This window comes from Thunnus albacares, chromosome 22, assembly GCF_914725855.1.
Source record: "Thunnus albacares chromosome 22, fThuAlb1.1, whole genome shotgun sequence".
Lineage (NCBI taxonomy): Eukaryota > Metazoa > Chordata > Actinopteri > Scombriformes > Scombridae > Thunnus > Thunnus albacares.
In genome coordinates, this window is record NC_058127.1 from 3,241,560 (window position 1) to 3,263,217 (window position 21,658).

Below are 21,658 nucleotides of genomic sequence, written 5' to 3' on the forward strand. Positions count from 1 at the left end.
AAATCTATATTTTGTTTATATTTTGTTAAATGTACATGTCATGAGGCATGTTACAGAACAGTATTAATGAACAAACCTGTCGTGCTTTTGACATTATTACATATGCATCTATATGTTATTTCTATGTTTATTATATTACACTATAAATAAATTATATATTTATGTTATTTCATGTTTATGTTATGTTGTTCACCATGGAATTGACATTCTAACATTAACAATAACTTCATTTACTGAAGTACAATGCTGAGGTATTCATAGTTGAGGATCTCTGAATATTAATTTACACAATATAATATATTTTTTACTCCACTATATTTTTTCTGATTGCTGTACAATATTTTGCATTCAAATACATCAGCTTATAAATATAATGAATTGCTGTAGGTTGAAAACAGTATATGAAGATTACAGGCTGTTTACTGTTTATGTAATACACTGTTTTAACAGTGAAAGCTACGAATGAGGTCGAATGAGGATGGGACAGACAGGTTGGTAGGTGAAATAAGAAGGTAATTTAATGCACAAAAGCAAAAACACAGGCTAACAGGTAGCAACGGGAGGCAGTCCAAAACAGTCCAGTTCAAAGGGGCAAGGCAGGCAGGCAGGTAGTATACAGGCAAAAAGGTTCAAACCACAGGAACTGCAGGAACAAATAAAATCCAGGATTAGGATGGCTAGAAAGCAAGTGTCCGATACAAATAGTGAGGAGCTGATGAGGGACTGTGCAGCAGGTGCAAGCAATTACTGAGTAGACATAAGGGTGAAGACAGGGACAGGAGGGAGAGGCCGAGGGCATCTGGTGGACAACTTGAGAATGGCAGGTCTAGGGAGTTGCAAGAGAGAACATGGTCAGGGAGAAGAAATGCAGAGAATTGGGAATGAGAGTGTGGCTGCAGAGAGGGACTGAGGAGCAGACCGTGACAGAAAGGTGCCATTCTGCATAACAGGTACTTTAGTTTTAATACCAAGTCAATTTGTTAAAGGGGACATATCACTCTTTTTGTGATTTTCTCTCATTTTGTACTGTTATACTATTGGATGTCTATGATAAACATAGTCAAAGACTCAAAACTTGGGGTGAACACATTTCAAAATGCCACCAACAAGTCAAAAGTCAGGGCTCCAGTCTGCTCTAAACACTCCACTTGCAATGAGAAGGATCTATCTGCAATCATGCAGACCTACATGACACACTCATTTCACTACATCACACCCTCTGATGTTGTCACTGTAACGTCATGCTACACAACATGTCCCCCTTACCCCTAACCCTAACCATCACACTGCTCATGCCTAAACCTAACCAAGTGCGTGTGTCATGTAGTGAAGTGGATGTGTCGTGTAGATACTGTGAGTCCACAGATAGACATATTTGCTTGCAGTGTAACCTCTACTTCCTCCTTGTGATGACATCACATTGTTCGCACATCCCCACAAACAGCCGTCCATTCTGTAGGCTAGCCCTGATGGTAAGGTTGTTGCTAAGGTTGTTCATGTCATCCAGTTGCATATTTCAGATCTGATTTGGGCTCCGACATGTACAGATGGATCTGAGAACTTTCCATTTGGAGTAAAGAAAAAGAAAACACGGTGAAATCCAGCTGTTATTGTTTGTTTACATAACCTCCAGAACCGGAGGAAGCTTCCTGAAGTCGGCCAATCAGAACAGAGTAGGCTAAAAAGAGATAGGAAAAGAGGAGCTATAATGGCCTGTTTCAGACAGAGGCTGGACTGAGGGTAGCTCTTATCTGTAAATCATGCAAAGATATTCCAGTAGACCTGGAAACGTGCACAATATGTCCCTTTTCAGTATTCATACTTTTGCAATCCTGCAGCACTTTTCTCTGTCATAGTATGACTGGGCTACATTAATTTGCATGAAATTTGACTGCCAGTAGACACTGAACAAGTTTGCAGATCAGCAAACGGTTAAAAGGTGAAGGATTCTGTGAGAGCTACAACAGGTATGTTGAACAGTCTTATATCACTCAGAAAATGTCATAATTTCAGCTTTTAACAACTTTTGACAAACTCATATATTTTCAGGTTAATTTATGTGGTTTATCAAAGCCTGTCTCTTAGCCAAATTGTAAGTTATTAAACTATTATTTGATCCACAGTCACTAGAAGAAACTGGCTGGACTAGCATGAGACATTTAATATTTCATTTTTTTGTTATTCACACTGCTATCCTGTTCTATTCCTATTGCTTTACAAATGATTCAGTTGTCAGAACTCCAGGATGCGTAACCTGAAAGATGGACCATATCCTGAATCTCCACATAATTCCTTCACTGTTGGTTTTTGTTGTCCTTCTACAAGCACCCTGTTCTGAAGGTAACATACTGTACATGCAGTCACATCAGTAAAAGCTTTATGTGTATGAAGGTAAATGTAATGATTAGGGTGTTATATTTGAATATGAACTGAAAAATTATGTGAGGAAAGAAACCACTTGTTTGATCAACTTTGTCTGGAAAGCACACGCTGCCAGATATCTGATATTTGCATAGTTCACCACAAATTTGACTACTGAACAAATTTTAACCATTTACCATCTTACATTCATACGCTGAGGTTAAACTCTAACCAGATCCTTAGAAAAGTTTTCAGTTGCTGCACAGCAGACCTGCTTCTTCCCCAGGTCAGTTTCAGGTGGTTGTTCCATCTCAGCCAATAGTGGCAATAGTTGGTGATGACATCATCTTACCATGCCAACTGGAGCCTGCCACAAATGCTTTAGATATGACTGTAGAGTGGGCGAGACCTGACCTGAACCCCAGATTTGTGTATGTGTGGCGTGACGGAGTGGAACTAGAGAGTAAAAAGCATTTCATCTACAAGGGAAGAACATCAGTGTCTGTAGACAAACTGAGGCATGGAGACGTTTCACTGAAACTCTCCAGAGTGAAACTCTCTGATCAGAGAAGATACAGATGCTTCATTCCTACACGTTGTGACTCTTTCATTGAGCTTGTTGTTGGTAAGTAGATGCATGTTTTTTGTTTATATATCAAACAAGATTTATTAAATATGAAAGTGTATTTTCTTGCTGGACAGACATTTAATATATCAAAATGTGAAATTACACTGAAAGAGGACATATCGTGCACATTTCCAGGTCTATATTTATATTCTGGGGCTCAAGTAGAATATCTTTGCATGATTTATTTAAAACTCCTTATTTATCTTATACTGGCCCTTTATACAGCCCCTTAGTTCAGCCCCTGTCTGAAACAGGCCACTTTAGTTCCTGTCTCTTTAAGGCCCCCCTCAGAGCAGGTTGAAGCCCTGGCTTTTGACCACATACAGTCATTTTAAGTTTTGGAACTTTGACCATGTTTAGAATAGGTATCCAATATCGTAACAGTATATGAATAACAGAAATCCACAATATAATGTCCCCTTTATGATACTTCATTAAAAGGAACATAAACTGTACCTTTTAAAGTGACAGGGGTACATAGACAAGATTTCTGACAGACAGGATTTCCAAATGCAACTCAGTAGCTGTCTGTTATGAGTTACATTTGCATATCTGCACATGTCTGTGCATGATGCCATTTATTTATCATACATCAGGTGTTTCTCTCCAATTTATTCATCTGACACTCTGCCAATGTATGTTTACTCCATTTTTGCTGAGACATAGTTCAGTACATGTCATCTCTTTCATCTTTAGGTGTTGTCTCCTTACCTGCCATAGTGAGTATTAACAGAACCAGCAGTGCAGTGGTGTTACGGTGTGTATCTAAAGGCTGGCATCCAGAGCCTGAGGTGTTTTGGTTGGACGGTGAGGGAAACCTCCTCTCTCCTGGACCTACAGAGACAGTCAGAGGTCCTGATGACCTCTATACTGTCAGCAGCAGAGTGACTGTAGAGAAGAGACACAACAACAACTTCACCTGTAGAGTCCAACAGAACAACATCAACCAGACCAGAGAGACACACATTCAGATTTCAGGTAAAAGGGCTGAAAAAAGGACAAAAATCACTAAACCAATAGCAGTCACTATACCCTCAGTGGAAGAGGTGATTTAGATATTAGATGTTTATCAGCTGTGGGCATTAAAATTTGAAGTTTGTATTGATGCTGGAATAGTGTAGCCATGAGGGCATGAACATACTTAAGATATCTTGCAATGCAATGTTGGCATTGGTAGGTCAAATATGGTGAGGGTTCATCCTCTGTGTGGGGAAGAATGTGCTCTGTAAAAATGATTCTTGCAACCTGTTCAATAGTGAAATTTAAAGTAAAAACTAAGACCTAATGGTGGTGCTACTGAAAAGGTCAGAGGGTCAATAAAGTCATTGGGATTTATTCTCAGGGGAGAATGAATATCTACACCAGATTACACCAGATACGGCATTTATCCTACTAGTTTCAAATGAGTGATGTGGAGTTTGATGTTAATGTCATGTCATTCTGTGTTTTGTCATTTCAGCTGATTTCTTCACAATCCCACCAAGTTCATCTGTTTATATCATCATCGGTGTCATTGTTTTGATTATTTTCTGTTTGTGCAGTCTTGCATTCATCTTTGCTTGGTGGAAATGGAAACAACAAAAACCAGTAAGTCTTAAATTATTCTTTTAAGGTTTTCGTTTCTTTCCTTTTCCTTAAGTTCTTTCCTTGAGGGGTATAGTGATATAAAGTGTACCAAAAAAAGCAACCAAACAACCAAAAAAAGTGTTTGTTACTTGGAGTTGTTATGGTTCTGTCCTAGTTGGGATCTATGTCCCTCCACCAGTCCACTGGAGGCCCTTTGGACTTTTCTCTGTTTGTTTAGACTGGACTGAATGGGAGACTTGAGTTGTGTCTTTCAAAGATTCTCGCATTATTATTATTTTGGTTGCCCTTACTTGTTAGTCTGTTCTGTGTGTCTTCCTGGTGTTTTTCCTCTGCCTCCCAGTCTGTGTCTGTGTCTGTGTGTAGGCATGTCTGTTCTTTGTTTCTCAGTTTCCCTTATTTGCCTATCTACACAGCTGCCCTTCATCAGCCTTGTAAGCCCTTCACTGTTCCAAGTGTTTGCCTCAGCCTATTAGCTCCTTGCCTGTTCTCAGTTTGGTCACCCGTTCCCCATTCCCTCATTAGTTTGTATTTGTTTATGTCGTATGTTGTATTTTAGCAATGGTTTTCCATTCAGTCTTGTGGGATCCTTTGTTCAGTCTTATTCTGTTAAGTTCTGTTTCTGGTTTGTTCTGTTCAGTTTTGCTCTGCCTGCACTTGAGTCTTATTTAAGAAGTTATTCTTCAGTTCCTGCTGCTCCTGCATCCACCTGCTCCGCTACCCCTAACAGTGGTCCTGTAGTTTTTTAATTGTTAGTGTTTTGTAAGGTAGAATCAAAATAAAATGTCTGGAATTTCAAACTTAATGAAAGTGTAAGTTAGTACCATTTACAGCTGTATAGACACTTCATAAATACAACTATTAAATTTTACTTAAATTTCCTTCCTGCTTTCACATAGAGAACAACACAAACCATGAAGCTTGAGCCTCTAATTGATGGAGAAAGAGACTGAGAAGCACCTTGTTGGAAAACAGGCAATGGAGGACCAGAAGAAGTGAGAAAATGACAAAATGTACAAGTAAAAAATATTAATTCAGATTGTGAGTAATGGAAAACTGACACAAAGCACGAAAGAGGATTTGGACAAGACTGAATACAGTAGTCATGAAAACCACAAAGTACTGCTGACCAATCCAATTTTAAAAATTTCTGCAACTAGAAAACAGGTTTTATTTAAGTATTCTGGTATGTCAGAGCTTGTGATTATGACTATCGTGCCAATGTTACAAAAAAAGTCCATAAACTCTGTTGACAGAGGTGTCAAGATGTTGTGGTGGTTCTGCGCGGGCTTTGTCAGAGTTAAATGGTGACATGCACTCAGAGGGTGTTATATTTATGTAGACGGACAGACTGTGTGGTTTAAACACTTTAAAATGTCTTTATTTGACTTTTGAGAAGCTTCATTTCAGTGAATGACAACCTCATAATACTTAGGAAAAACTATGGCCACAATACATTCACATGTTTTTCATGTTCACATATAAAAATATGAACATGTGGTAGAGCACAATTTACAAACAGTAGGTGCCATTAAATCAAAATGCACACCAGGAAGTACATAAATTAAAAAAATTAAAAAAGCATTATAACAGGTGTTAAGAAGAATAGAGCATTTTTTGACCAATTATAGAAAAACATTATTATAAATAATCCCTAATGTCATTATTTAGTACCTTTTTATCTACATATAGTGCTTATTTGAAGTATTAAGGGACAAAATGTAACCAATATAACTCTGGTGTTGTGAATACTTTCTATTATCCATCCTTCCATCTACCCAGATAACATACAAAGTGGGCAAATTCAGTCAATGATGCGGCACTGCTGGCCTTCTTCTGGCCCAGACAAAATGGATGTGAGCCTGAAATGGCCCACATGTAAAATAGCAAATATGGCCCAAATATCCCAAATCAAATGTGGGCCTTTTCTGGTAAAGATGCGGTGCTCTCAGGTATGTGGATTCTGGATGTGGGCCAATTTTGGTTTATCTGGTTTGTTCTTGGGTGAAATACAGCTTGCTTGTGGCCCAGATCTGGGAAACAGGAGCGGACCACCCAAGTGCCATCATTCCACGTGATATGTGGACTGGATCAAAGTGCGGAAAGTGTTGGGTGTGGGCAGGATCTGAGCCACAGCAAATTTGCTATCTGGGTATAGTTTAACTACAGTTCATTATTAACATCATCCACAAAAATTAACCTGAACTGGATACCTTTACTGTAAATCATTTTGAATTACAAACAACAGAAGGGGCAAGGGACATCCTTAGCAGATGCCTACAAAAATCTGATGATTTATTCATCAGGAATGTGAACATCACTCTTATTATACAGGAAAATTAATGACCTGCTATATTTCCCACAAATGGCAAATTAAGCTATTTTTTAAGCTTTTGCCTTCCATAGGAAAAACTAAGTCAAATTTACCGAAACATGCAAAATTAAATGTGATATTCAGTAGGGCAGAGAGGGTACATTATCAGACTGAAGGAAATGTCTTAATAGCAAAAAAATTAAATACCTAAATGAGTCTAAGTGAGGGTGAAGTATGTAGTGAGACAGACAAGACATGTTTCCATCAATAATGACAGAAACATTCTTTATATTTATCTGTACAACTGTATGAATACTTCGTTGTCTCTACATCCTTTGATGTATTTCTTCCTGTTATTTTTTTGCGTAGTTTGTGTCTCAGAAGCTCAAATTATCACCTGCATGTGTAGCATCTATAACAAAACCCAGAATAAGATATGCTGAGACAACTCGAAGCAGGCCTTTTTAAAATAGGTCACACATCTGTCCTCTACCTCTGTGGTTTTTGACTGTTTAAAAAAAGACACTGCAAGCATGAAGGTACTCTCTGAGTACCGTAATGACCTGACAATCCTCATTATAACACAACTCCCCTTTTCAACACCTGTTTTTGCAAAAAAAGACTTCTTCTTATCTGCTTGACAGATGATTCAGTCCTCCCTGTGCTTCTGCAATAAAGACTTTAGAAGATGCTTACAACTTTTTCACTTGTCATGAATTTATTTCTTACATATCGCAAAAAAATTAAACTGGAGTAATGAAACACTTTTAGGGCTGAAGAAGTGATTACACTATCACAATATATTTCACATGCTTTGCTTAGCTTACTTTTCCAATTGGAAGAAAGTCAGCTCGGGTGCTAGTCGTGTGTTGATATTAGCTAGTGTTGCAGGGATTGGTGTTGCAGTATTGAGTATGTGTGTGTGGAGGACCGGACAGAGCAGAGGGACAGAGCCACTGCTCACCAACAAACAGCTCCTGAGTGTTGTTAGCTCTAGAGGAGAGAGGCGGGCCCTGTTGGTGCTGTAGCAGGAGAGGGGCAAGGCACTGAGTCCGGCCTGAGTCCTTTACATAGAAATCAGCCACAGGCAACTGAGAAAGTCAGGGAAGGTTTCATTTTACCATTCTTCACATTGGGCTGATGATTTTAGTTGTCTTTTTAGTCGTTATTTTTTGAATGTTTTAAACAAAAATTCATATAATAAGTCTTACATATGGTACCTTTTAAATATGTGGTCAATCAAACATACATTTAAACTCAACATAAAATGCAATTTCAGTGCTCTTCTGCATAGATTATTTAAGTCTATGGAAGAGACTGAATACTAATTATTCCCTTATAGATGTCCCTTTCCCATAGATGTTCAATTTGGTTGAGAACAAGATTTGCTCAATTTTTTTAATGATATTATGTTATGGTTGTTATTGTGTAATAATATCATGCAGTACACTTATATTAAAAATCCACATTTGTTATGTTGATTGATTCATTGATTACTCAGATTTATAAATAAGTAAATATTAAGGAAAGTTCAATACCTTCTTCATTTTGTTGTGTAAAACTGTTCACAGTCAGTCAGTTCTCTGGTGAGATGCTGCATTTTTATGAGTCCTTCATCAGACTTGGTAACATTGTGGATGGTCACCTTCCCACGATAGGCGGTCCCAATGAAGAGGCCATCTTTATAGATTTCAGCTGTGTGGTTTAAAAGAGTTGGACAGGACTCTCCAGGATCACAGAACCACCTGAAATACAGTTTTATAAATAACCTTAACATTTACTTTGTTTACACATACAGTGCATTCCACTGACATGCTTGTTTTCACTTTTACATAATTATCTGTTTAGTGATTAAGTTTCTGTACTGGGGATCTTTATTGATTGTTGTACATGTAAATGATACATTCCCAGCATATAGAAAAGGTACAGTTTGAATGGCTGCCTCTTGAGGAAAAATGTCAGTGTGGATGCATAGATTTGTAGAAACACAAGTGACAAGGATGAGTGAAAGCTATCTAAAATGCCCCAGAAAGGATGAGGACAGGTCTACAGTCAGTCCAGAGAGCCACAGCCACATGAGAAATATCAGCAACTATCTTCAAGGGAGAGGAATTCAAATTTGACAAAAAATATACAACAGTTTATACTGTCTATTAGCTTATAGGGACTTTAGTTTTGGAGATAACTTAAATCCTGTCTGGGAATATTTTAATATCACTCTTCTGGTTTGTTAGAATATACCATGTGCCAAATTTGATGAAGATCAGATCAAATTTTGTACATCTAAGAAAAAAGAAATTTCTTTTAGGAAATCTCCAGAGTTATACACCAAAATATAAAGTGCTTCATAAATAGCTTTTGAAGTTTTGGTGCTGCCATATGTGATGCATTATATTGTGTTATTTCTCACCATCACCGTTCTTATCTACATACTGGTTCTTATGATCTGTTACAGTTGTCTTAACTGGTTTCTATGAGTCTTCTACCTTGGTGGTATTGGGTATGTAGGATTTATATTCAATGAAAACCATTAATCTTATAATTACAGTGTGATTTATTTTAATAAATTCTGTCTTTTTTTTTTTTTTACAGTAAACGTACCAGTGACAATGATGTTGACAGCGTTGCTTCTCTCTCCTCCTCCAGTTTCACACCAATACTCTCCACTGTCTGTTTCAAAGGCATTGTTAATGGTGCAGGTCACCGCTGACATCATGTTAGAACATGTTGGGATGAATTCTTCAATGTTTCTCACCCCAATCCATTTAGCTGAGCCATCAAACCCCTACAGGTGAGGAGACTCGTATTCAAAGTACTGCAGTCTGGTTGGAATAATATAAAGAAAACCTGGATTACAGACAGAAAGAAACCCAATAGGTAACAAATGAGAAGATGCATGCCCTAAAGAAAGCTGGATTTGCGAGATCGCAAGATCATGACATCATTCAAGAATCCTCATAGGACACTGATTGGTCCAAACCACTGGTGGTTCGGACACAAGCGCTGTATATAAAGCTAACTGGCTAACTGTATATAAAGTGGTTGAAACTAGCTCCACCTCCAGCAGCTACAACAGTAACATGCTGCTCTAGCAATGATGCTTCACTATTAATAATCTAATGATGTCATATATAATAATATATCAATCAGAGGGACCAAACCACTACTTTTACTGCAATACTTTAACTACTTTTACTTCTACTAAGTAGGATTTTTCATGGAGGACTTGTACTTGAACGTGATGAAGTATTTTTACATTGCTGTATCAGTACTTTTACTTAGGTAAAGGATCTGAATACTTCTTCCACCACTGTTTGTGTCATTAAACAGGAGATCATAAAACTTGCAATATAATAATTTACACCAGGGGGCAGAAGAGGACTTCTTATTTGTGCTCATAATTTATCAGTTTCTATCTGAGGTGTTTGTGTGTTTGAGAAGGATATAGTGGGTGAGTGAGAAAGGAAGCAGCACCATGTCTATAATTTATTTACAACATTGAAACAGTAGCTTGATGCTGCTCTTTTAAGGTCCAACGCATAGAAATGCTCCAATGTAAGTGGAAAATTATGGAAAGATTATTAAAGTTACAGTTTACATACATCGAGGAGTGCACAGCAGAATGAAACTGTTTCTCTTGCTCAATGTGCAAAACAATTGACATGAATAAGACGAATGTCTTATCTTTACTAATACTGCTGCATTTATTCCTGCTCTTTCACATTCAACCTCTCAGGTTAGTTACAATTATACTAAGGTGAAATGTGTTTTCTACATTATTCTACATATTAACTGAAAAACATTGTTATGTTAATGGTAATCCACATTTATGAGAACTTGACAGTCAAAACACAGTGTGTCTGCTTCATGTCAAACTGATATAACATCATCATGTTAGCAGTCGACCACAGAGAATGTGTTTAAAACGTGCAGCAGCTCTGTTCCTGTAAACAGCGTCTTCAACGGTGTGAACATGCAGAGCACGTAGAACAAGGTGGTTTAACCGCTCCACTATAACAAACTGGGGCCTCTTAAAAATAGACACTGATACTTTGACTCAGCTGAAGAGCTCAGACAATCCCTGAAACAGATTCTGCTATCAAACTCTGGCCACAGGCCACAACTAAATAAACAGTATATCAACTCTATCTACTCTATGCATTTTTTCTCAAGAAAATTATTATGTAAAAATGTACTTAAGTAATACAAAACATACTTAATTTAAAGTTAACAGAACAAAACATTGTTTTTACTTACTATAAACACGTAATGCATATTTTGTCACACAACTGAGTTATCAAATGTAGTTATCAACTTGATTTTTTATTTGTTTGATTCTTTATTCAATTCATTACTAAAAACTGACAATGATGTTACTACATTGCTGTTTAATTTGCAATTACCCTTTCAAAAAGACAACAACCAGGCTGATATGAATAGAAATATTATATTTGACCTGGTGTTTAATTGGATGAAAATCCTACTAATTTTGGCAAATCTTAGCACTTATTGTTGTTTAACTTGCCATTAAATGCACAATATCTTACACGATAATCGTGGCAAGATGGAAAAATCTTGTACTTTGAACTGGATACAATCATGCAAATAGAGCATACTGAATGTAAACACTTGTATCTCTTTTATCTCCCTCAGTCAGGTGGATCCTCTTCAGTGACCTGTAAGACACACAGGAAATACATAACAGATGTTAATGCACATGAACTTAAACGAGTAACTACACATAAGCCAGAGGTAACTACATGCTCTATCAACACCCTGTAGGCTACAATTCACTATAGTGCAACAATGCATTACAGCTAGGTGTGATCACATGTACAACAGCGTACAGTCAGGGGAAGCAACATCCAACATTTTCAACCCTCTACACCATGGCAGCTTTAATATCATGGTGAGTTCAAGTCCTGAACCATATGACAAGTTACTTTTCATATCCCGTTAAATATAGTTGGACTTGATGAGAGAGATGTGAAGGCCAGTATTACTCTCAGTTTTACCTTTTAGATTGTAGAATATATGTTATCCTGATCTGGTAGAGGTGGATCCGTCGCTGCTGATGGATCTGCTGTTGCTGTGATGCTGGATACTCTCCATTCTGAAATGATCATTATGGAAACATGAACATGACATGACAATAACTAGTCATTTTTAAATATTCAAATATTTTTTTCCCTTTGGTTGTTGGCTCTGTCCCATTATTTCTTATAAGCCTATCCCTCATTTCAGAATAATGATCTCAATCTCAATAAGGATTATATGCACCTGGGTTAATAACCACACTGAAGGAGTGAATTCACCAAAGTTCAAAGAAACTCTTCTAGTAACAATAAAATGTACCTTTAGCTACTGCCATTAGAAATGAACTTAAAATACTGCATCATCCTAAAGCATTAAAATAATATAATAACCATTTTGGAGAGCTTGTGGTGTGTCATCAGTGGTGAAAGTGGAGTCAAAAGATTGAGGCCGGGTTTCATCTTTATCCAAAAAAGAGACACAAAGAGAAATAGAAGAACAGCAAAATCAATTATATTATAAGATGTTAATGCATCATGTTAACACAGACTGGGTTTGATCTAATGCCAGAATGATATTCAGGTCTTGAGACATGAGCTGTGAGAAGGTCGAGAGGCCCCCCTTACCCTTTTCTGTCTGTGGTTTGCTGCTGTGGTTTGTGTCGAGGCAGAGGTTCAAATTATCAGCAGCGTCTGCAGTGTCTAAAAACAAAACATGGTGTGAGAAAGACTGAGATGATGTGAAATGAACAACTACTTATAACAGTGCCAAAATTAAAAACACTACATGTAGAACTTTTTTTCTGAGAGTATAGTAAATTACCTTTCTTTTTCTTGTCTCTTTTGACGACAGCATAAATGTCATTGTGTGGATTACTCATCTGGGCCTCTAGTAAGACTGAAATGAAAATGAAAATGTTCACCCAGTAGTCTTCCGTAGAATAAATTTGTAGAACGATTTAGATTCAATTTTAGTGAGGTAGACATATGCACAAAGGTATAGTAGATGTAATTTTATTTATTTATTTATTTTTTACATTTTTATGTAATGTCTTTAAGTTTTAGACTTTAGACTTTTAGATCTAAACTGCTAAATTTAAGAATTTCACTAAATCCAAGCCAATTTGTTTCACTTATGAGTGGACTAATCTGAGAAGCAGTTGAAACACAGAAAAAAATTACACAAGAACTACCTGCTTAATGATTATTCATCTGCTTATTTAGTGAGTTTTCATCTGTCCTGTAGTACTTAAGGAACAAACTGTTTTCCAATTAATGAACATGTGACATTTTACACATGCTCCTCTCATGAGGCCGAGACTAAATCTCTGACTCTTCAAATAAATGAATCCAATCTTTTGTTTATGTTTCTAAATTGCTGTTAATGTGATTAGCATGTATGTGAAATCCACATGGAATGAAAATACAAGAATGCTCAAAGAAATTTACAGAAAAAATAATTTTCATCAACAGAAAATACAAGGAAGAAGACGTCCCATTTGTCCCTACAGTGCAAATTAATTCTCTAATCCCTGCAGCTCCTCCAAAAAGCACCCCCACATGTAACAATAAAAATGGTGAAAATATTGGACAACTAAATGCCAAAATAAACAGAACATGATCCAAACAGATCCTTAACATCGATCTAGAAGTCCTCTTTGAACTCTCAGTGATGAAACTTGCTTTCAGTAAACTTCTCTTAAGTGTTTCCTATGTTTTGTTTATGTCAAGTATAATATTTGTACCCAGCTGTTTCTTCCAGCAAAGTAGTCCGATCACCAGCAGCTGCAGAGCCAACAAAACTGTCACAATGGTCCACAGCAGGATAACGTAATGGTGGGAAAAATGAATCTCTTTCCAAAATGCTGGAAGAATAACAGAAAATACTTTCTTACATTCATACTTTCTGCACACATTTATAAATTATATAATATTGTGCATATTGCAGGTCTTTGAGTGTTGTGTTGGTTTCTTTTTGTTTCTAAGTCAGATAAGAAGGAGACTTAAGAAGGGATGTGCGTTGCTGTGTCTGTGGCTCTTGTTTTGTGCAGCAGGATGCTATGAGGCTCAGAGTGACTGTCTGTTCTGCCTATGATATCACTTTGCCTATGACGTTATCACTTTATGCAAGATTTGATTTGCTGTATGGAAACAAGGTCTCTCTCCACAGTGTGTAGAGAGTTAAATATTGGTGTACTGTCAAACTGATACATGTTTTTTGTCAAAGGAGAGCACAGGATATGAATGCAATTTATTTTCAGTTGGATTTCAGGGCATAGCATTCTAGGCTTTTTGTCAGGTTATCCTGCCTGCCTCTTTTGGACCTTTGTCTTTTGGTTTGGTTCTGATTGTGATTAATGACCTTGTAAATATGCTTTCACCTTACCTGTTTTGTCTGCAAGTTGTACCAATGAGTCCTTACTTTGGGTCACAGAGCCATTATACTTTGGGATCTCCACTAGAATATGAAATAAAGTTCTGTGAGTTCAATGTTTGGCTGCATTACCATACATGAAATTATATCAGTTAACAAAACCATCAGTGGCCATACATGCAGCTACACACAACTATTAGTTAAAGAAAGCCTAAATTCTGTAAGGTACTTTCCCTCTTTACACTGCATAGTTTGGGAGTTTAAATTCCTTTTTATACCAGTATATTATATATTAATATTGTATCTCACCTTTGACTGACAGCCACCTCTCCGCTGATTCTCCAGCTCCAGAGATGCTGCACTTGTAGCATCCTTCATCAGATTTAGAAACACTGTTGATGGTCATCTCTCCTGTAGAGTTACTCCTGATAAGGTGGCCATCTTTATAGAAATCAGCTTTGAGATCAAAGGAAGTTTCGTTCTTTCTACAGCGCAGAGTCACCGCAGCTCCTTCTGTTACAGGAAGGACAGGACTCTCCATGATCACATCACCACCTGAATGACGCCATAAAATATATTTTATGTTAGCTACTAACACACATTCAATGCTTAGCAAGTTCCAAACTTTGTGTGGTGCATTTCATTATTTTTTTACACCTCCTCTTTATCTTGTTCAGATTTGTCTATCCTAGCATGCACTGAATGTACCACACGGCTAACAAATTACTTGAGGAATTATTGACCAATTCAACATTTTGTTCAGGCATGTGGTATCATTAATGCTAAAGTGTGAAAGTTCTGTACCTGCAAGGTTTGGAGTGACACGCTCACACATGCAGTTAGCTTAAAAAAACAAAAACAATAAAACATTATTAACATGCCTTCTTCTGTAGTACATTGACCTCTGACAGCCAGCCGGCTCTCTGGTGATTCTCCAGCTCCAGAGATGTTGCACTTGTAGAGTCCTTCATCAAGCTTGGAGACATTGTGGATGGTCATGTTGCCTGTGGAATCAGTCTTGATGAAGACACCATCTTTATAGAAATCAGCTGTGAGGTTGGCGGTTGTCTTGTGTCTGCAGTACAGAGTCACAGCTTCTCCCTCCATCACAGGACGGACAGGACTCTCCAGGATCACAGAACTAGCTGAACAATATTACAGATGTTAACACTTTTGGTAAAGATTTAATTGGTTATTAGAAGTTTTCCTGATTTAAACTCAAACTCTTCACCTTGAATAAACATACCAGTGACAGTGATGTTGACAGTGTTGCTTCTTTGTCCTTCTCCACCTTCACACCAGTACTCTCCACTGTCTGATGGGAAGACATATTCAATGTTGCAGGTCATGTTAGAACATTCTGGAATGACTCCCTTGATGTTCTTCACTTTCCATCCAGCTGATCCAACAAACCCCTCACAGGTAAAAGACACAGAGTCATATTCAAAGAGCTGCAGTCTGGACGGAACGATACAGACATCTGCATCTGAGACAGAGAAACAGAGAACAACATATATTAAGAAGTTGCTTCCTAGATGATGGATAAAAACTTGCATAAGAAAAGCAAAATAAAATCGAAATGATTGGGTAATACAAAGCTAAAAGAACTCCTTGCCTGAAGTCAGAAGCAATACACAAACAATGTAGTTAGAAGTTATATAGACTAGAAATAAAAAATATGCTTTAAGTCGGTGAGTGAAGTATGAGTTGTCTATTTTCTGTCAGACAGACGTGAGTTGGAACATGAATGAACTGCTGACTTGTGTTCAGTACAGACAGTTTTTCTGTATAGAAATTTTCAAAACCAACAGGGTAACAAGGTGAAGATGGATCAGATGGACAGCTAAGTAAAAGGATTTCAGATTTACTGTCCTTTAGCTGAAGGAAAGCTGGGGTTAGCAGGGGTTACTGGTACATATAACTCAGTGTTGTCATCATGTGTTCCTCAGGTTTCTAAATAATTAAAAAACTAACAGCATGACTCCTTTCTTCCATCTCATTTTGAGAAAACAATAAAATTCTTGGAAGCTTAATCATAAATATTTGCCAGTATCCTTGTTATTTAGGCATTTAGCATTAGAATATGTTTTTTTGCAGGCTTGGGTCAACAGAGCTTACAGGTCAGAGTTAGAGTTTAAGGTTGGGACCAGTTAAACAAATATATATTTTTGACATTTGATGAACTAACTACTTACCAGATGTCTGAGGATGACTTTGCTGCACATTTGTAACCAGCAGAATCAACACATTGATCACTGGAGAGACAAAGGAGCAGAGCCTCATATATAGATGCTTTTATGCTGTATGTAGAATCTACTTTTAACTATAACTATAACTTTAATCACTAACTCAACATATTTGATAATTATAGAGAAATTTTACTCATTATTATAATGTTAGAGATTAATCAAACATTTTTGGCAACTGCTAAACACTTTCAATATCAATTATGAGAAAAAAAATCATATATTTTTGAATACTGATGGATTAATTAATTCCTTGAATCATGATTTTGGGTTAAAGGATTTCTGTAATTCCACGAGTGCATAATCAAACAGATCCAGACACGACACAATAATAGAGTTATGTCAACTCAGTCATTTACCCCTTAAACTTGTGGAGAGTTTAAAGTTTAAGTTAAATTCAAAATGCCTTTTTATTTTGTTTCCTTATATTATTTGAGAACAAATAGACACTGAGTACTCACACAGTCTGATGCAGAGAGCTGTGACCTCCATGGTGTCTTGCTGCTGACTGTCTGAGCGTCAGACTGAATCAAAACTAAATATAATGGAGGTGAGAACTTCCTCTTCCTGTGCAGATTATACTTCAGATTACTTCTGGTGTTAAACTCAACTTGTACAGACTCTTATGTGAGGCAGATGTGCTCTGGAACAGTGATTCTCAGACTTTTTCACATCAAGGAACTCTAAACTGACACATATTAGACCACAGACCCCCATCTGACAAGATTTTTGTAGTTTTATTATGGAAACTGTATGAAACCAATGACCGAAATAGTCATACATTCTCTCATTGTGTTACTTATGGAAGGAATTATAGTGAAAATAAATGATTCTCCTTTCTGCTGGGGACCCCCTGGAACCCCCTCAAGGATCCGGGAGGGTGGCCTTAAAGAGACAGGAGCTAAATGACCTTCAGACAGTGGCTGAACTGAGGGGCTCCATAAACATCCAGTATAAGATAAATGATGAGTTTTTAACTGTAAATCATGCAAAGATATTCCAGCAAAGGCCCAGATTAAAAATACAGACCTGGAAATACGCAGATTTGTCCCCCTTACGTCCTTCTTGGATGTAAAGGGGACATGTTGGCACCTACTTTCTAAGTATTTTCATTGACCCACTTGGGGAGCCTTTTTCCACTGTTTTCTTGTAGACTTATTTTTATTGAAACTTTGAAGAACAACAAAGGGGTAACTCAAAGGCCTTTACATGAGGAATAAAATGCATTTAAATGAGATAAAAAGGAAACACAAGACAATATGAAAAAGACACATCTAGATAGTATTTCAAAGAGTAAACAGACAGTACAAAAAGCTAAAATGAAATAAGACCTTCAAACAGGAGAATAGAAATTAAAGCATGGCCACAGTGCAGAGTCCAATATGAATAAATAATCTCACATTTCCTTTGATAAAAGGCAGTAACAAACAGTAAATTAATGAATAGGAAGTCCTGCTCTGCCCCCTGCACAGTGGCGGATCTACCGGGGTGGCATGGGGTGGCAGCTGCCACCCTAAAATAATACCTTGCCTCCCCTGCTGCCACCCCACTTGGCAGCAACGAATTCAAAGAAAAGTTATGGCCAACTTGACTTTTACGAGCGCGAATCTCTGATGTCCTACTGCACCGAATGCAGCACGAGAGCGTCAGAGCGGCACAACTGGACCTTTTCTTTGTTTATTTTATTTTTAAACTGTGTGGCGCGAAGCAGAGGAGCAAGGAGAGAAGACACGGGAGTAAAGAGGTAAATACCGATTAATTATCGAATGATGAAAGTACAGTCCTAGTATAACGTTAGTTGTAAGTTAGTTAGTTAGTGTAACTTGTACAGTTGCTATGTTGCTTTTAAGATGAAAAAATCTAGTTGAAGAAGGTTATTTTGTACATGTAACCGTTACATTAATATTGGCTATCGTCTAATTTAAGCTAACATTGATTAACGTTAAACGTCTGTGAATCCAGCAGAAATGAAGAGGAAAGGTAACATACACAGTTTTTTCGGACCGAAGAGAAAAGCCAAAGAGATTGAAAATGAACAATTGAGCAAGGTGGACGGAGGACATGAGGTGAAAGGAGAGAGAAAAGATGAGGAAGGAGAGAGAGGAGAGGACGAGGTGGAGAGAGAGTATAAATAATAATAATAATATAAAATAAATATGTCCCCAGTCTCAACTTTTATGGAACCTACTTTATGTTTTTAATGTCTTTAAAATTTATTTAGAGTTTAGCTATGACTGTACTAAAATAAATTGTACTTAAAGACTTAAGAATGATTCTTAATGCAATGTTCAAAATGCATGGGCCCAAAAACTTTTTCACTGTATGTATAAAACTGTCCAGGAACAGTCTACTCACAAAAGTTCTTTGTACATTTTATGACTGGGAGCAAGGTTTATTTTCATGTGACTCCTTTCCAGGTTTGTGGAGATTTTAATTTAACATACTCTTTTGTAATGTTCTGTATTTGATATGATTTTATTGGTAAAAACCTCATTTGTCAAAAGTATGCTCTGAGTAACCATTAAAAGTCATGTCCAGTCCTTGTTTGAATACTGTTTATTTCCATAGTTGACCCAGGGCCATCAGTGACATGAGGTAATCAGATGTAGCAATACCAATTTTAGTACAGCGTACTGCATAGATCGTCATGGGTAAGTTTTACTTTGGATAGTTACTTATACAAATGCATCCTGCAATGCTACCACTCTGACACAGTTTTATTCCTCCTTTCACACATATGTCATTCATCACCAGTGTCCTACCTTAATGCTTTTCATGTGATAATGACCCACATACAGCAGTGTCATCAAAGTTCTTTCTCTCATTCAGTTGACTGTTTCATATGAAACACTGATTGCATGAGATTAAGTTTGTATGAGTTTGTAAATAGTAGCCCATGCCATTATATCCACATATGAGACATGTTTTTGAGTTATGTATAAAGTCCTGCAAGCAGAAGTGTTTGTGTAAATTATGTCTACTATTGTCTTATCAAACTGTGATTTAATTCATTGCCACCCCTCGAAAATTCCTGCCCCCCTTTTGCCACCCCATAAATATTTTTCTAGATCCGCCCCTGCCCCTGCAGTAAATCAGCAGACCTGTCACCTATCTGAATGCTGCTGTAGTATTTTATAGTAGTGATGATCAGTTACCCGGCAACTGGGTCAAGGTTCAGCCACCTGTAATTAAATGTAACACATTAACAAAGACACTGGAAGCAAGTTTTAAGTAAATGTTTAGAGGCTTATAGCTCACTTATGATTTCTGTAAATGGTTATTCTTCTGCCAAACCTAAAGAAACTGTTTTAGGGGCTTTCCCATTTATAAAACAGTGAAACTCAAGTTGGGAGTCTGTTGCTGGTAATACTAACGTACATCAACCCTTTTTACGACATTGGTCGTATTGACTTGAATCTAATAGGCTGAGTGTAGGTGCAGCAGTAGATAAGACAGAGCAGGCACAGGTCAGTGTATTTGTTTTATTAAAGGACATTGACCACCTGCAGCTTTGCAAACTGGATTCAGGCAAACGGTAGGAAATCCTTTTGAAATTAAACTTTGTCTGCTGTAATTTGAATCTTAATGTTGAGGAAATTATACCTTTTTTAATTTTGCTATCACATACTGTATGGTTTTCTCTCTACCTCGACTACTTTTTCACAGCCCATGCATGCTGATTTAATGTACACGTAAGATGTATTTTTAAATATAACCCATTTTATCATTTCAGTCACTTTACATCATTTTTGGCAGGTTGAAAGGAATTATTTGTATAATTTGCATGTTGAAACATTTTTTTCATCTGCATGATCTTTTTGGGAATTCATTTTATTTTTTATTTTTATGTTCAGCATTGCAGGATGTTTCGACAGACGGATAGAACGTCCCATAAACCTCGACTAAGTGCATTCAGAGCTTTGATTTTCCATCCCGCTTTTCTTCTCCTAACACTCTTTCATGGAGGTAATGTATACACAAATATTATGATAAAAGGTTATTATTTTAGAAATTCTTGTAGAATTTAATGGTAATGTATGTACTGTAAATTGGGTGGACAAAACATTACATTAACTCTCTATAATGCCATCCAAAAAAAACCAAATAAAAACAACACAAAACAAAAAACATCATTATACATACAAACAATAAAAACATTTGCTACAAGTTAAAGTTAACATAAAAACAAAACACCGACAGCGGGGTACCTCTAGAAGAAACAAACAAACGAACGATCACGACACACCACACACAACTCAAGATGACACAAGCCAAGTTAAAACAATGGGTCTTCAATTGTTTTTTAAAAGCATCTATGGAGAATGCCAGTTTTCCATAGTGTTGGAGCCACAATTGACAACATAGGTTTGAGCTTTTTTTTCCTTTGAGAAGGTTATTTTTGTTTCTAATGTTTTAATTTCACATTTTGATGTTTATGGCTCGCCTTTAGAAATCTGGGGCAATTTGAACTCACTGGCTGCTTCCTATTTAAATTTTTAAAGATGTTCTGTACTAGGATGTATTACTGTAAGAGCTCAGCATGAGTTTAGTTTCCACTGCAACTTGTGTTGTGTAAAACAGTGGCTGTAGAAGACAGACAGATATTTCTCAGGGGCAGAGTTGATTTGATAACAGAAATAATCTCATCAGTTACAGTTTAAGCCCAGCGAAGGGAGCCACAGTCTCTCACTCTGCAGGTCACTTTACAGGTAAAAGTGAAAGTGAAACTGTCTCAGGTTTATCTGTTTAACATATAACAGCTTGTTTGACTTTGAGAGGTCAGTTAGATGATAATGATCTGACCTAGATAACATCTGGGTTGTATTTTTCAATAACAGAGCTGTGTACAAGCTCAAGTTTATCATTAACTTTCAATGTTCTTGATAAAAGGATGATAAATGCCACTGCTTTCCTTTACAAATACAGTTGTAGTTCCGTGTTGGAGACAAATGATTAACTCAGAGTTGTATTTTTATTAGTTAGGCTGGCTGCATGGCTCTTTAGGGATTAGCAATGTCTGTAGGTCCACCACTATATCTCAACATCGATTGGATGGATTACCATTACATTTTGTAAAGACGTTCATGTCTCACAGAGGATGAATCCTACCAACTTTGG

General features: G+C 37.1%; 2 protein-coding genes and 1 long non-coding RNA gene across 3 annotated transcripts; 2 read left to right on the top strand and 1 right to left on the bottom strand.

Moving 5' to 3' along the window:
• Positions 1–848: 848 nt before the first annotated feature.
• On the top strand, positions 849–6,088 carry LOC122974441 (butyrophilin subfamily 1 member A1-like). The gene is made up of 5 exons (XM_044342474.1): positions 849–931; positions 2,631–2,956; positions 3,656–3,967; positions 4,449–4,576; positions 5,473–6,088. The coding sequence occupies exons 1-5, from the start codon at positions 849–851 to the stop codon at positions 5,524–5,526; spliced, it is 903 nt and encodes a 300-aa protein (XP_044198409.1). The 3' UTR covers positions 5,527–6,088.
• Positions 6,089–11,218: 5,130 nt separating this feature from the next.
• On the bottom strand, positions 11,219–17,032 carry LOC122974442 (Fc receptor-like protein 5). Its single transcript, XM_044342475.1, has 11 exons — positions 17,002–17,032; positions 15,541–15,780; positions 15,197–15,439; positions 14,604–14,849; positions 14,307–14,378; positions 13,666–13,785; positions 12,744–12,818; positions 12,548–12,622; positions 12,314–12,382; positions 11,903–12,000; positions 11,219–11,563 (listed from the first exon to the last, which is right to left on the bottom strand). Exons 1-10 carry the CDS (start codon positions 17,030–17,032, stop codon positions 11,906–11,908), a joined length of 1,266 nt encoding a protein of 421 aa, XP_044198410.1. The 3' UTR covers positions 11,219–11,563; positions 11,903–11,905.
• Positions 17,033–18,044: 1,012 nt separating this feature from the next.
• LOC122974294 lies at positions 18,045–19,080 on the top strand. The gene is made up of 2 exons (XR_006400288.1): positions 18,045–18,284; positions 18,503–19,080. It is a non-coding gene; the product is annotated as an uncharacterized LOC122974294 (long non-coding RNA).
• The last annotated feature ends 2,578 nt before the right edge of the window (positions 19,081–21,658 follow it).

What these genes read in the sequence shown, in the direction of transcription:
- LOC122974441 (XM_044342474.1), top strand. Translation starts at nt 849, where the DNA reads ATGGTCAGGGAGAAGAAATGCAGAGAATTGGGAATGAGAGTGTGGCTG. An exon ending in GAGCAGACCGTGACAGAAAG is followed by an intron (nt 932 to 2,630) that starts GTGCCATTCTGC and finishes GCTGCACAGCAG; the next exon opens with ACCTGCTTCTTCCCCAGGTC. An exon ending in CAGATGCTTCATTCCTACAC is followed by an intron (nt 2,957 to 3,655) that starts GTTGTGACTCTT and finishes GCTGAGACATAG; the next exon opens with TTCAGTACATGTCATCTCTT.
- LOC122974442 (XM_044342475.1), bottom strand. Translation starts at nt 17,032, where the DNA reads ATGGAGGTCACAGCTCTCTGCATCAGACTGT. An exon ending in ACAACTTGCAGACAAAACAG is followed by an intron (nt 13,786 to 14,306) that starts GTAAGGTGAAAG and finishes TTATTCTTCCAG; the next exon opens with CATTTTGGAAAGAGATTCAT. An exon ending in ACCACAAGCTCTCCAAAATG is followed by an intron (nt 12,001 to 12,313) that starts GTTATTATATTA and finishes TGATCATTTCAG; the next exon opens with AATGGAGAGTATCCAGCATC.